The sequence below is a fragment of the Euleptes europaea genome, chromosome 5 (genome assembly GCF_029931775.1).
Source record: "Euleptes europaea isolate rEulEur1 chromosome 5, rEulEur1.hap1, whole genome shotgun sequence".
Lineage (NCBI taxonomy): Eukaryota > Metazoa > Chordata > Lepidosauria > Squamata > Sphaerodactylidae > Euleptes > Euleptes europaea.
In genome coordinates, this window is record NC_079316.1 from 91448623 (window position 1) to 91464669 (window position 16047).

Here is a 16047-nt window from a genome sequence, read left to right on the forward strand (position 1 = left end):
CGGTGGTGGCGGTACCGGCCGGTCGGCTACAACGCGGTGGTGCAGGACACCTGAAGATCTCCGGCTAGAATATTCCTCAGACCCAGAGCTTCTTGTTCCTGTTTCGTCTACCCCCCCCCTGACGTCCTTCGCTTTGTTACTGGATTTAGCTCCGCGCCCCTCTTTTTACTTCTTTTTATTTTCTGTTTTGCCAACAAACAGTTCAGATTTCGAACAGAGCTCAACAAAATGGAGCCTTATTGCTTCAGAGTTACTTTCGTTTCTTCATACTGAGAAAGCCTTACAAATGCTTTGCTGCCCTCCAGTGGCTTTTGAATTAATTACATTTGTGTGTGTTTTTTCAACTTCCATCAGCCCCCTATTACCACACTAAAACTGATGTCCCTGTCTGCTACCACAACAGCGAGAAATTAATTGACGAAGACTTTTATCATTGCTACAAAAAAAATGTAACTACGAACTATAGAATTTGTAACAGCGGCAATCAATGAATTTTTGATCAAATTTTTTACTGAATTAATTATACCGGTGAACTAAACTCCTTTTAACAGTCATTATTTGAATATTTTAATATCATTGATTAACTGATAAACAAAGATTGTAATTAATTTCAGTTTTTAAGGTACATTAACTGATTATATTAACTGAATTATTAATTGAACCTATTTAGATTATTGATTTTATCATTTAAATAATAACTGTTCTTATCTGACGTATCTTTTTATAAATTTGTTATTTTACTGTGTGGCTTGGGGAGGGTGAGGAGGACAATACTTCCAAGTGTGTGAGACCTGAATTAACATTCTTCCAGGGTTTTAACTAGCTTGAGGAAAAGATTTACCAGTTTTGCACACTGGCAATCTCAAAACTGAAAGGAAAACAACGAAAGAAGGTAACCTTAGAAGACTTTGAGGACTCTGAAGAAGAGCAAGAGGTTGACATCGCAAAATTCTATCTGATCTTCCGGGAAGTGTCCTAGCCAAAAGGAAAGAGTACAACGATTTAAAACAAGAACTGATAAAGAGACAAATCAGGTTTCGCTGGCTCATTCCATACTCTTTAGAAATTTCGTTGCCACAAGGAAAAAGAATAGTTCACAACCAACTTCAAGCTGAAGAATTGCTCGAGGAACTAAAAACACCAAGAGACTTTCCCTCGAAGGACTCGGAAGATACCCCTGAAACAAGTTCACATAGCTCTCGGTTGAGTCAGAAAGATAAAAAACAACCACTTGAAAAATGAGAATTATGGAAACATAAGAAAACTCCTGAAGGAGTCAAATTAGACCAAGCAGCAGCATTGTATATTTGATTTTCAACTTATCATGGGCCACTTACAAATTGTATCATTGAATATCAACGGTCTTAACTCCCCCAATAAATGGGAGAGAGTTTTTCACAGTTTAAAAAAGCAAAAGGATATCGTTTGTCTTCAAGAAACACGTATTAAGAAAGAACATGAAAAAATCCTTCAGACTAACCATCTTGGGACTCCTTACTCTGCATCGACCCAAGTGAAGAAGAGAGGTCTGGTCACCTATATTAATGAGAATATTCTAACTGTTAAGAGTCATCTTGCAGACCCAGATGGACGATACCAAATTTTAATTGTTCATGGTTCAGATGGAATTTGTTTTACATTAGCACATATATATGCCCCAAACGCAGCAAAAGAAAATTTTTATGAAACACTGTTTAAGAATCTTGCAGACTGTCATCAAGGAGAAATTATACTCATAGGAGATTTCAATGTGGTTACAAATCCAATGATTGACAAATCCCATAACAGCACATCTGGAAAACTACTGAAAAATGTTTTTAAATTCATGAAGGAGTTCAACTTAATTGATGCATGGAGAACGAAAAATCCAAGAATGAAAGATTATACATTTTATTCAAACCGTCATGGATCATATTCCAGGATTGATATGTGCTGGATTTCCAGATCAATGATAACAAGTGTAGACTCGATACAGATTGTCCCTAGAACACTGTCAGATCACAATCCACTTGAATTGACTTTGCTACGAGGAAGATCAGGAATTAGGAGATGGCGGCTAAACGACCAAATATTACGGAGAAAGCAGATACTTGAACAATGTAAATGTGATGTAATAGAGTTCTTCACCTTAAATAAGACCCCAGATATGTCTGACTTGGTTGTTTGGGATGCTAGTAAAGCATTTATTTGAGGAAAAATGATAGCTTTAAATGCCAAAATCAGAAAAGACAAACAAAAGAAACTTAAAGATCTCCTAGAACAACTAAGATTACTAGAAAAAAATTCAAATTAAACCAGATAAAACCACCCTTCGTGACATCAAGCTGACCAAACATCAGATTGAAGTGATAGAGACAGAAGAAATTAAAATACAAATCAAATATGCCAAGCAAAGATTTTTTGAAAGAGCGAATAAACCTGGCCGATTTCTAGCCAATCAACTCCGACAACAAGAGAAGAAAAAAAAGATAACTGGAGTAAACGTCAATGGCATAACTTATAATAAACAGGAAGAAATTGAAAAAATATTTGTTGATTATTACAAGCAACTATATGCAAAGGACAATTTGCAAGAACAGGGGCTATCAAGTTATTTATCAGATGCAAAATTACCCAAGCTATCACCAGAGGAGCAAGAGAGTCTCAATCAGAAGTTGACAACACAAGAAATTGTTGATGCCATAAATAATTTGAACCCAGACAAAGCACCAGGTCCGGACGGGATTACTCCAAATTTTTACAAGCTTTTTGAACAACAACTAACTCCTGTCTTACTATCTTTGTATAATGAGGTAATTGAACATGGAAAGATTCCACCATCCTGGCAAGATGCACATATATCTTTGATACCAAAGGAAGGCACCAATCCCTATCTTCCTCAGGCGTACAGACCAATCTCTTTGCTGAACATTGACTATAAATTGTTTGTCTCTATAATTACCAAAAGACTTCAAAAACATATCCGCAAGTTGGTGCATCCAGATCAAACCGGGTTTATTCCAAAGAGACTTATGAGAGATAACGTACGATTTGTCCTCAGTGCAATCAAATATATTAAGTCAAAATCATTAAAGACCGCTATGATTTTCTTAGATGCAGAAAAAGCCTTTGACAATGTCTCCTGGCATTTCATCCTAAAAATACTTCAACAAATGGATTGTGGAGACACCCTTCTTAAGGTATTCAATACAATATATTTGGCTCAAAAGGCACGTCTTCTAATTAATGGTTGTCTATCAACAGAATTTAACATCACTAAAGGCACCAGACAAGGATGTCCACTTTCTCCACTTCTTTTTGATCTGTCTATGGAGGTTCTCGCGAACTATATAAGAAATGATCCAAACGTTAAAGGTCTTACAGCAGGAAATGAAGAACATAAAATTAAAAGTTACGCAGATGATGTTGTGTTAATATGTCAAAACCCAAAACAAACTCTCCTGTTTGTTCATCATCACATTATGGAATTTGCAAAGTACTCCGGTTATAAATTGAACAAAGTAAAGACAAAAATTCTGACTTTTAATACTACAAACAACGAAGACAACCATATTAAAGAAATTACCGGATGTCAAATAATGAAGGAATCCGTTAAATATCTGGGTGTCAACATATCATCACAAAACAAGACACTTCTAAAACTAAACTATTTGAAAATCTGGGGAGAAATAGAAAGAGACTTAAGCTCATGGTCCAAAATGAATATTTCCTGGCTGGGAAGGATATCTGTGATAAAGATGAATGTACTTCCAAGATTAAATTTTTTATTTCAGTTTCTCCCGATTTATTTATTAGACAGAATAGTAGAAAATTGGCAAAAACACAATCGTTTCGTGTGGAATGCGAAAAAGCCAAGAATCAGATTTAAAGTCTTGCAAGACGAAAAGAAAAGAGGAGGATTAGTACTACCCAATCTTAAACTATAGTATCACGCAGCCTGTTTAACTTGGATTACAGAATGGATTAAACATCCTAAATGTGGACACGCCACTTTAGAACGAGTGGATTTTGGGCAAGGATTCCATAAAGCTTTGTGGGACTCCTCAACAACAACTCAAATGGATAAAGCATCAGAAGACAGTGATATCAAGATGGCAATACTAAAAGTTTGGAAAAGGTATAAAAGAAGAGTCAGTCCCTCTCCACCATCCATAATGTCTCCGATCGAAGCCTATCATGATAATGTTAAACTGAAAATGGTTGTTCATTTCACGTACAGTGACATGGTAGAGCCTACAGGAAAAATCAAAAGTTTAACTAAACTTCAAGAAAAATTCCAAAAGTTACACTGGCTGACTTACCTTCAACTGAGGTCCAATCTACAAAAAGACTGTTTACATCTTTGCCCATTTCGAGAATTGACTGAATTTGAATTGACAATAACCAAGAACAATGTTCACTTATTAGGAAAAATCTACAAACTCCTCTTGAAATATGACACAGAAAAAGAACAAGTGAAAATCAATATGATCAAGTGGATGCAAAACTTTGGTGAAATGGTTACAATGGAATCATGGGAAAAACTCTGTACGTCTGAATTGAAATATACTGTGTGCCAAGAAGTGAACGAAAATTGGTATAAAAATTCTACAGATGGTACATTACCCCAAATATGATTTCGCAGATGACTTCCTCCAGAAAGAAAGGCGCTTGTTGGAAATGTCAAGAAACGGATGGTTCTTACTTTCATGTTTGGTGGACTTGTTCTAAACTACAAACGTTCTGGAAAAAGATCCAATGAGAATTACAGACAATAACAAAAATGAAGATAACACTAGACCCTAAATATTTCCTGCTCAGTATGATCCCATCAAATTTGCCTTTGAGATTTCATGATGTTTTTAAGTATGCTACAACGGCAGCCAGAGTGGTTCTGGCAAGAACCTGGAAGCAAATGCAAATACCCGAAATAGAAGACTGGAAAGAAAAACTGCTAGACTACGCCAGTATGGCCAAAATGACTTTTATGCTGAACCCCAATCATAACGAACCTACAGAACAATTTGACGAAAAGTGGGAATCATTTTACATTTACATGACTTCCGGTTAATCAAATGATTGATATATACCGAATAGTACTAGAATGAGTAATAGACAATGTTTTATCCATTATGTTCCAACCATTCGTCATGTAACTCCTGGGTTTTCAAACGGTATAATACACTTTTATTATGTAACAGATAGACAATCTGATTGATTTTTATATTTTTACAATTACATATTTAGATATATTTTATTTTACTTGATTAATATTCATGCTTGTTGTATGGTATTGTATTCGACTAAGTTTATTTTTCTATTTAATCTGCTATATTGTTTTTGTATACCAAACGATTTTTACCCTTCCCTTCTTTTCCCTTCTGTATCCCCTTAATTATAAAAATAAACCTTAAAAAAAAATTTTTTTGTGTGAACACGTGAAAATGGAGAATAGCTTGCAGGAAACACTCTGTAAAGATGTCTTTTATGTGGCCAAATAACACTGCAACCACAGGATGTTGCACAACTGCTTTGCCTTATATAATGTTTTTTAACATTGTTTCAAAGGTTGCAGAGGCTTTGCCTAAGACAGGAGTGACCAGACTTTCTGACTTCCAGGCCACCTTCGGAAATGCAAGAGCCCTTAAAACACACATACACATGGGGGGGGGGGGATCAGTTTAACCTTATTAAAATGTTAAGATTGTACATACTGTGTTATGGCTGATTTAGATATTTCTATCTCAATAAGTCAAAATACTAGTCCATAACACATCAGATTTTCAGAATTAATGCCTTATTAAGGCTCTCTTATGCGAGATGATGGAGGGAAAAGAGCTGGAGACTCCTTATCAATTGATGAGGGGAGAATTTGTTTGTTATGCTCATAAACTGGGGAGAATTTGTTATGCCCATAAACTGATAACAGAAATTTGGTAAGAGAACCAGCGTGGTGTAGCGGTTAAGAGCGGTGGACTCTAATCTAGAGAACCAGGTTTGATTTCCCACTCCTCCACATGAGCAGTGGACTCTAATCTGGTGAACCGAGTTTGTTCTCCCACTCCTCCACATGAAGCCTACTGGGTGACTTTGGGCCAGTCACAGTTCTCTCCGAACTCTCTCAGCCCCACCTACCTCACAAGGTGTCTGTTGTGGGGAGGGGAAGGGAAGGTGATTGTAACACGGTTTGAGATTCCTTAAAGGTAGAGAAAATCAGGATATAAAAACCAACTCTGCTTCTAATGCTAATGCTAATCCAATCATGGGATGGAAGGCAGCACAATATATCCCAATCCCACCACATTTCTGAAACAAAGCAGGGTGGGTACTTGGATGGGAGACCACTTGCTCCTTGATGCAACTATATCAAAAGCTCTGTGAGGGCCTCAGGGGGAACAACCTTAACCTGTAGCTGCCACCTGCTTGGTGTCCTAATTCCCACGGGATCTCCCACAGAGTATACCTCATCAGCCTCCTGGTTCAGTGTTATGTTAACCTATTCCATCCCTTCTTTTTGTTGGGGAACACCACAGTTCCATGGTGTCTCTTATTTCTGACAGACATGTACTAATCTCTAAATGACCTCTTTTACTGACTGTTGTATTCAAGGGCTGGGAGTTACCTCAGACTTCCAGGAGTAATTCGTTTTGTGAAAAGTACCAACAGATCTACTTGGTATCTCTCAGGGGCACTTTGGAAAATAAGTCTCACTTACTTGATGCTCCTCAGCAAAAGACTTAATTAATTCCTTCCCTTGTCCTTTCTCTTGAATGCCATCAGCAGTCTTTGGCACCAGTTTTATATTTTGAATTCTTTTGTTGCCTTGTAGGGCTGACATTACATATTAGTACAAAGAGATCTTAAAATGTTGGCTCGTGTCCTTTATCCCTGTTCCCTAGCATGATTCCAAGTGTATCTGTTTGCCCACAGGCTACTACTACAGTGTATGTAACCATCATGGATGAGAATGACAATGCCCCAGTGTTCCAGCAGCAGCAGTATGAAGTTACACTTGATGAAGGCCCAGGCACACTCAATGCCATCCTTATCACTATCAGTGCAGTGGATCTGGATGAAGGACTGAATGGCTCAGTTGTATATTCCATCACAGAGGGAAACATCATGGGCACTTTTCACATAAACAGCACTATGGTTAGTACCTGACCACTCCACTGCTTTCTTTGCACTATCATGCTGTGCCCCACAGCCCGAGTTCCGAGTGGCAGCCCTCATTGTTGAAAGCCAACTCTTTTTGTTTTCTTATTTATCTCATTTTAGGGACAAATCCGCACTGTCAAGGAACTGGACTATGAAATAAGCCACGGGCGTTACACTCTGATAGTCACAGCCGCAGACCAATGTCCAGTCCCTTCATGTCGTCTCACCTCCACCACAACGGTATGTATCTGCTGTGGGGAAAAGCATGAAACCTAATAATAACAAGCGCAAGTACTTCCCCATGTGGTGGACCCTATCCTCCCAATCCACTGAGCAAAGTTGGAAGCCTTCCTCCAGACTAAGGAACTTTCTTCCAACTGAATGGGGTCTTCTTGATGGAGAAAGTGCCACTTAAGTTGGAAGAAGGGTCCGTAGGCTGAAGGAAGACTCTGTGGAGGTTGGCTGACTCCACCCTGTTCCCTAGCATTATTCCAAGTGTATCTATGTTTGCCCACAGGCTACTACTACAGTGTATGTAACCATCATGAATGAGAATGACAATGCCCCAGTGTTCCAGCAGCAGCAGTATGAAGTCACACTTGATGAAGGCCCAGGCACACTCCATGCCATCCTTATCACTGTCAGTGCACTGCTACTTACCATTATCTCACTCACAGGCTTATCTCACTCACAGGCGTATCCCTCCTCATTTTTTGGTAAAAAAAATATGCAACTGTTATTGAAATTAATACTTTCCCATTCTGTGAAGTGTGTACAGCAAAGTCGTCTCTCTGCTAGTCAATTACCGCTATTTTATACAGGGCCCGCATCAACATATGCTGAGATGGAGCAGCTGCCAGGCCCAGAGATACTGGCAAGGCTCACTGCTGCAGAGCGCCCCCCCCCCCATAACCACACATTGCTTGGCAGGTACAATGGTAGCATCACCATCTGCACACACCACCCAGCAGCACTGGGGAAAGGACACACAGACAGTGGGAAGGCTCACAAACAGGTGGGGAAAGGAAACACATAAAGTTGGTGGGGATGTGGGTGGGCTGGAAGGAAGGCAGGAGCAGGGGGGGTTGGTGGTGGTCAGAGGAGGAGAGGGGACTGCTGGGCACTCTGCCCAGGGCCCTCCAACACCTGGAGCTGGCCCTAATTCTATAATTATCTATTATATCATTGCCACTGCATAAGAAAAGCAATTCAAAGCAGCTATTGTATCAGTGATTCACAAAACAGTTATGATTAGCTTTGGAGGAAAGTGTTCTTTTTCCTGATCTGTCCTCAAGATGCGTTTTGTTTAGATCAGGACTCAGGAGTTAAAATGACAACACTATGGGCGAAAACGCACGGTCGCTTGAGCCTCCTTTCTTCCCTGTTCCAGCCAGGATGCAGCCAGGATCGAACGCACGAAGGCTGCATCCTGGCTGGAACAGGGAAGAAAGGAGGCTCAAGCGACCGTGCGTTTTCGCCCTATGAAAACCACGCAGCCCACTCCCTGTGTTGATTCCTTGTCATCTTTGGGAATCAGTAGGGGCAGTGTGGTGTAGTGGTTAAGAGTGTCGGGCTAGTATCTGGAAGACCCAAGTTCGAATCCTCGCTCAAGCCGTGGGAACTCACTGGGTTGCCTTGGGCCAGTCCCAGTCTCTCAGCCTAACCTACTGCACAGGGCTGTTGTGAGGATAAAATGAAGGAGAATTATGAAAGGTGCTTTGGGTCCCCATTAGGGAAGAAAGGTGAAGTATAAATGAATTAAATAAACTCAGTTTTCTAAAAGCTTTTTCCCTCCTTTTCCAGGTTCTTTAATGTAGTAAGTACATGTAGCAGTCCTTCCCTTTTTATCCTTTGAATCTGTTTGTTCTTATGCTAATGACAAAAGCAAGTGAGACCCCTAGTTTTGCTGCAGTGTGCTTAAGGTGATCAGTTTATGCACCATGACTTGACTACCCCAAAAAGCCCTTTCAGATTGCTCCATGTCACTGACTCACTGTAAAATTTCATCATGGCATCGCAATCACCCTGAAAGAGGGGTTTGCAATGGCTCCGTGAGCCAATATATACTAATTGTTCTACCTTGTAATAATTGCTGTCGCATAGAGTGATGTCAAGTGTCCTCTGTGGGACAATAGGCTCTCCATTTGACAGATGTAAAATGTAAATGAACAGCAATTCTGTTAGAGGCACTGCAGCTTTTTCTGAGTTATGGAAGCCATAGTTTGTAGGGACTGCTAATGCAGTATCATCTACTCTGTCTCCAAATTCTCTTTAGTAAAAAAAAATGTTCTCTTTTGACCTCTATTACTTTGTAATTACCCCCCTTTCCCATAGATGTCTGTCTCTTTGTGCTCCTAGCAGTATGATAGTGACAGTCTGAGTGGTCATACACAGCCTTATCTTGGACTTTTTCTAGATCTGCAATCCTACTGTCCATTGAGCATTTTAGAACTCTTCTGTGCATTTTTGTGTTACCCTCAGGTATTAGTAAACTTGAATGATATCAATGACAACCAACCAACTTTCCCACGTTCTTATGAGGGGCCCTTTGACATCACAGAAGGCCAGCCAGGTCCAAGGGTCTGGACTTTCCTGGCTCATGATGGAGACTCGGGGCCCAGTGGACAAGTGGAATACAGCATTATAGCAGGGGATCCCCTTGGTAAGTGGTGGAGAAGAAAGAGAAATACAACTCTGTGTCTGCAGTTTTCAGTCCATCTAGCAAACTTATTAATGTACACAAATGCAGGAATGGCCAACTCATGGTCAGTAGTAGCACAAGGCAAGGATTCAAAATTATTTTCCTGCCTTGTCCCCTACTTTTGTAAGCATGTAACGAGTTTTAATTAGCCTATGTTTTCCTGCTTCTGAACCAAGGACACTTTTCTCTGCGTAAATCACATGCTAATAGAGGTGAGTAGGGTTGTCCATTTTGGAACCTTGAATTGAATCACAGCAATCTGTGTTCAAATGCCTGCCTTACCATTAATTTTTGGATGGATTTGGGCAAGTTATTATTCCTTTATAGAATGGGTTTTCTGCAGAGAAATCCTATACTCAGACTACATAGGATTGTCCTGTACATCACTTACCTCACATTACTGTGAGGATGAATGAGAAAGCACTATGCACATCATAAATTCTATGGAAATGGTTAACATCTATAATAGTAAATAGGGATACGATTAGATTAAAACATCTTAGGTGATTACTCATATGAGTTTGATTAGATGAATAGTTAATGAACAAAAAATGGTAATTCTGAAGTAAAAAAAACCCTCATATTTTTTGTTTGTTTTTAGATGATGCACATATCTGTCATAGTAGGCATAATCTTAGTAGATACATTTCAACTTGTGTAAGAGAGAATGGAATAGAGCCATCCACAGTCTTTCTAAATATTTTGATTTAAAATAGTAGATTAAAAAATAACCTTGTCCACTTAATTGAAGATATGTTTTTGTCAGTCAAAAGCATTTTTTAAAAACATTGATAAGCCATTTAATCAGCTATACATTGCAACTATTAAATAATAATGTTGTTGTGAATTGTTGTTATAATATGTTCTGCACCTTAATATTTGGTCCCTCATTATAATTACAATAGTAATTTGTTCTTATCCGCAAACACTTCATATTGTAAAAGGTAGAACTCAAGTAGTGTTTCTCCTCATTTATTTTATGCCGATTTTGCATGAAGTTGTCCCACAAAAGTCTTTATACGCATGCTTAAGTGTTTTAAAAATTAGGACAGTTTTTATGTTAGATTTAGACCACACTGGTTAGACTAGCTTTGCTTATTCAGGTCAGATTGCTCCCTTTGAAAGCCCTGCAGTGTCAGGCACACAATAATAGCACAAAGAGGCTGGTTATTTTAATGCAACGCATTCAGTGAGAAAAAAGGGAGTGAAAAAAAGCAGAAATGTCTTAGGAAAGTGAATGGAACATTTCAAAACCATCCCCTCAGGGGCCTCTTTCTGAGAAGTTGGAGTGTCTACATCAGGAAATCCTGTTACAAGCAGCATCCACTATGCAAGAAAACATTTCAACCTGTTGTACTACTATTCCTTCCATAAGAGGCTTGAAATCTCATAAGAGGCTTGAGCTCTTGCAACTTTATTCCTTGAAACTGAAAAAAGTATGTGAGAAAGGCTGTCTAGCTTGCCTTGGAAGTGATTTGACTTCCTTACATGATGAAGTGAAGGAGCCTAAAAACTGCAGAAGTATATTTCTTTGTCATGGTCACAGTGAAGTCCCACATGTACAGGCCTGCCATGAAAGAAGCTTCTAGAGCTCATAAAGCAATTTGAGTGCTCTCCGATACACAAAATTTCCCACCTTTTTCCAGGTTTGAGGAAGAAGCAAGCAGCAGTATCCCTCTGCTCTCTCTCTTCCTCCAGGGAAGAGCTGAAACTTCTTCTCATGCTCTTTTTTCTCCAGTCTTCCACATATCCCCTTCTCTGAGGGAACACATAAACCTGAAGTCCACCTTTCCTCTTCTATGTTTTCCTCATTAGCTCATTCTTGAGACTGAGAAGGATTTTTTTTCCTCTTTAGAGAAGAAATATGTTGAGGCTTTTAACTTTGTCCTTTGGCAAAGGAAACTCTTCAGAACATGTTGACTGTGGCTTTATAATGGCCTGACCAGGGCTACTGAGAGCCACCATGGGCCCCCGAACAAAGACTCCATCTGGGGGGGCCCATATGACCCTGATCCAAACTAAATATCATAACAAAACAAACCACTTGGCTGGTTTTTACCATGCATCCATAATAATAAAAGAATCTGCATGTCCGTCTGTTTGTTTGTGGCAACCATAACTCATCAGAAAATAAAACTAGGAATCTCAAAATTGGATATTTTTTGGATATCCACCAAAATTGGATATCCACAGCTTCAGGTTGATTGTGGAGTTCCAGAGCCAAAAATGAAAGGAATGGGAATATCCTGTCCCAGGTTATCTCCAGACCTGATGAGAGCATTGCACCCAACATCAAATGGAGGGCTGTGGTTAGCTGGCCAATCTCCCATGTGGAACTGCACTGTGACCACAACAATGAAAACATGGTTGCACTTAATGCTGTTTATTGAGTGGTCACCAGTGCAGTCACGCATCCCTCTCTCCTGCTCCGCTGTGAGCTCTCTCGTAATAGTTCTACTGGTTCCATGGGATTGAGCTGTCTAGCTGCAGCATCAAGGAACTGAGGGCTACTGTTCCCAGCCTCCTCCTTGCACCTGGAAAAAGACAGGAAACTCCAGTGCTGGGGAGTGGGGGACATTCTCATTGCTTTAAGAGCTCTAGACGTTTCTTCATGGGCAGCCTGCACAGGCACAATACCCATTTGTGACAGAACTGGTGACCGCTCAATGAACAATAGTTACAGGTACATACAACCTAGTTATCTTAATAATGTTTATAAGCATAGATAAACGCAGTACCTGACAATGCAAATCATTATGGAAATTCCTGAGTGCTGAGGTTATCTATATAAAGGTTGTGTTGAGGAGAGGAAATGTGTTTTGTACGCTGTTCAGGTACTGCCACTCTTGATCGTAAGTTAAAAAAAATTGTCATTTTTGAAGTTTACTGATGACTGGTTCAGTTGCAGGAAGCTTCTGCCTTTTGAGATACCCATCAGGGCTGAAGTGAGCCGACTTCCTCCAGCTTTCTAGCATTTCAAATGTCTGTCAGTACCTCCTTGAATAAAACTACACTTCTTATTTATTTAGGCATATACCCCTTTGTCATCCCTTAGGATGAGGGGACATGTAATTTAAAAGAATAAAAAAACTTATTAAAACAAAACAAAATTCTATTGGATTTATATATCATTAAAAATCCTTAGACCAGTTAGTAGAGGGGAGATTAAGGTCACCTGATATCATGTTAGATTATAAAGATGGTGGATTGGTATAAAGAAACTTTCTTTCTAGCAATGTCATCTGGATAGTCTAAAGATACAGAGATTTCATTTGGTATCGGCAACTCAATCATTAGCGCAATGCTACATGTTTAGTATACTATAAAATCTAATCTCTGTCCAGGTCTCTCCCCCTTATCTGCTATATTCTTTAACGAACAAGATATACTTCATTTAGGAGATCTTCAAATTTGGAGACAGCATAATCTTGATAATCTAGAGACATTAGTTATAGATCAACATATGTTGGTATATGATGAGGTTGTATTAAGAATGGGTGGAATTAAACCCCTACTCTCAGTTTTTTCAGGCTAGGCATTTTGTGCATGTGTTGTTGCTAAAATATGATGGCGTGAGGCCTGAATTTTTTTTTTTGAATTACTATTGAATGACAAAACGTCTAAAGGTAATATTGCAAAGATACACTCATTGATAGTTAATTTAGATAACCATTATTTGAGCTATACTAGAAATGGGAGAAAGGCCTTCTAAAGTATTAGATTTGTATGGTGTGTTTTTGTCAGTGGGAGGATGTGGTTATGCGGTATGGCTCTGCAAGTAGTTGAAAATGTTATTTGTTTATTATGGGCTAAACTATTTTTCCTTTGCAGGTTGTTTCAGTACGTAATGACTTTGTTTAGCAGCGTTGGGAGGGATGAGGGCTCCCGGGGGGAATGCTGATGGGTTAATGCTGACAGCAGAATGAGTGAGCTGCAGTTTTTATTTGGTTCTTGGGGGGAGAGAGAGAGGGGCTGGGGCCATTTATGCATGGGAGTTTTACCTGAGGTTCGTTGCTCACTGGACCTACACCTTCTTGTTGGGAATCTACGGACCAGCAGTCTCCAACTCTAAATGCTGCTTTGTAATTGGCTTACTTAGTAGTGCTTACTGTGAGAGAAAATCCCCCCCAAACCCACCCAATTGCCAAATAAGAAAGCATTTTAAGAAAAAAATGGAGCAATCTGAAAGGAGGGGGAGAAATCCAAACCTTGTTTTTAAAAAGCCTTTCTTCTTATTTCAGTGTGACATTGTTCAGGGCAGAATTGGCCATATGAACAGTATAATTAAAGTAAAGCAAAGCCTTTCTTCTGCTCAGAAAGAGCTCGGAGGAAGCAGGAAGCATTTGAATCCCTTCCTCTTTACACGCTGCTTTGTAACTGGCTGCAATCTTTCTGTGATAAAAACCAAGGTTGGGTGTCCCACGCTTTGCATTATGCACGGGGATTTCACCTGGGTAGAGTTCAGGGGAGAGGAAAGAATCGGGTTAACAGAGGAACAGGGAGTCCTGGGATTTATGAGGGCTGGCAGCGAGGTCGTCTCTAAGGGATGGAAAACTCATGCATAACTCCAAGGAACAACCAAGACAGACAGGGGGCAAACGTGAGTGAAAGTACCCATGCATAAATGACCTGGTGAGTGGGTCCTGACTGAGTGAGGGATAGAAAGTGGGGATATGTGAGGGAAACAAAAAGAAAGGAGGAAGGGAAACTTCCTAAAATTTTCTACAGAGGGTATTGTTGCTGAAACTCCAAGTTTCCTAACCTTCAATGTGTTGTGCTTCGTTGTTTATTTGTTCTCTTCATCTGTGGCATTAAACAGTTTCCAAGTATGCCAAAACCTCCAATGACAGAGGTCCTGGTGTATTTTGTAGCTCTTATTACTCTTGTAGCTCTTAAAAGCAGGAACCAAGAACTCAGCACAAGCTTCCCTACAGCCTCTAGCAGAGTGTTTTCGCCCACAAGTGCACTATCCTGCCATCTGAATCCTGTGGCTTGATGGCATTCTGGTACAGAGCAGCTACAGGGCCTGGGTGTAGACTTGTGGCTCTACAGAATATACTCATTACAGAATCTACCAATTCCCAATGCATGTTCTTGCCTTTCTGCATTAGCATGTTTTCTTGGAAGTGGAAGTACGACAGCTTGTTGCTTTTGAGTGTCTTCTCCTCTCCCTCTATGTGTGTCCTTATGTCTTTCTTGCAGGAGAATTTGTGATCTCTCCTGTGGAAGGGGAGCTGCGAGTACGAAAAGATGCTGAGCTTGATCGAGAGAACATTGCCTTCTATAACCTCACAATTGCTGCCAAGGATAGAGGAGTGCCTCCTCTCAGCTCCACTGTAAGTCATGGTGGTCCAGGGGGCCAGACTGAAGGCAAGGCTATATTTCCACAAGTCTTTAGATAGAAGCGTAGTTTGAAAATGAACTGAGGAAGAACTTGAGTAATTTTTGGCTTTTGTGCAGACTGGACAGTGAAAATGACACAGAAGAAGCCTGTGGATTATTATTTTTTTTGTGGTGATAGTCTGAGACATAATAGACTCATCTGCTGCTTCTTTTTGTTTCAGGTCATGGTGGGTGTGCGTGTTCTGGACATTAATGATAATGACCCAGTGCTCCTGAACTTGCCGATGAATCTCACTATCAGTGAAAATGCACCCATCTCTGGTGTTGTCACCCGGATCTTTGCCAGTGACGCTGACAGTGGCAGGAACTCTCTTTTAACCTTCAGCATCACAGCAGGGAATATAGATAATGCCTTTTATATCAATGCTACAGTAAGTCTCCACACTTCTTTTCCCACTGCAGAGATACATATAGGGCTTCCTGCACCACACATGATCTGCCACACATACCAACTACCTAGAGACCTCTTTAGTACCTGCAGGGATTGGTTTTAAATGCAAATGGAGATTTGTGCATTAAGTGCAAGCTTTATTTGTTTGGATTTATTAAGACTCATTCTATTTTACAAACATTAGCAACGTATCTGACATGTAAATAGTTATGTCTCATTTAATATTTTTATGCATTAATGACAGGCATGTACAGAACCTCAGCCTTCCTTTCCTGAAGGGGCTGGGAGCACGGGTGCATTGTTGAATGTTCAGTGCTGATGTTGCTCAGCAATGCACTTAATTGAGAGATTCAAATGATTTTATTTTTTCAACTAATTTTAGACACCCAAACTTGATGCTTAAGAGCTCACAGCT

At 39.9% G+C, this 16047-nt stretch overlaps 1 protein-coding gene across 1 annotated transcript in view; it reads left to right on the top strand.

Moving 5' to 3' along the window:
- The window catches only part of CDH23 (cadherin related 23), a 553698-nt gene that overhangs the window by 478841 nt on the left and 58810 nt on the right, over positions 1 to 16047 (top strand). Inside the window, exons 37-41 of the mRNA XM_056850511.1 lie at positions 6910 to 7131; positions 7258 to 7377; positions 9619 to 9799; positions 15041 to 15174; positions 15403 to 15612. Coding sequence (XP_056706489.1) covers positions 6910 to 7131; positions 7258 to 7377; positions 9619 to 9799; positions 15041 to 15174; positions 15403 to 15612 — 867 coding nt within the window. The remainder of the gene's footprint in view (positions 1 to 6909; positions 7132 to 7257; positions 7378 to 9618; positions 9800 to 15040; positions 15175 to 15402; positions 15613 to 16047) is intronic.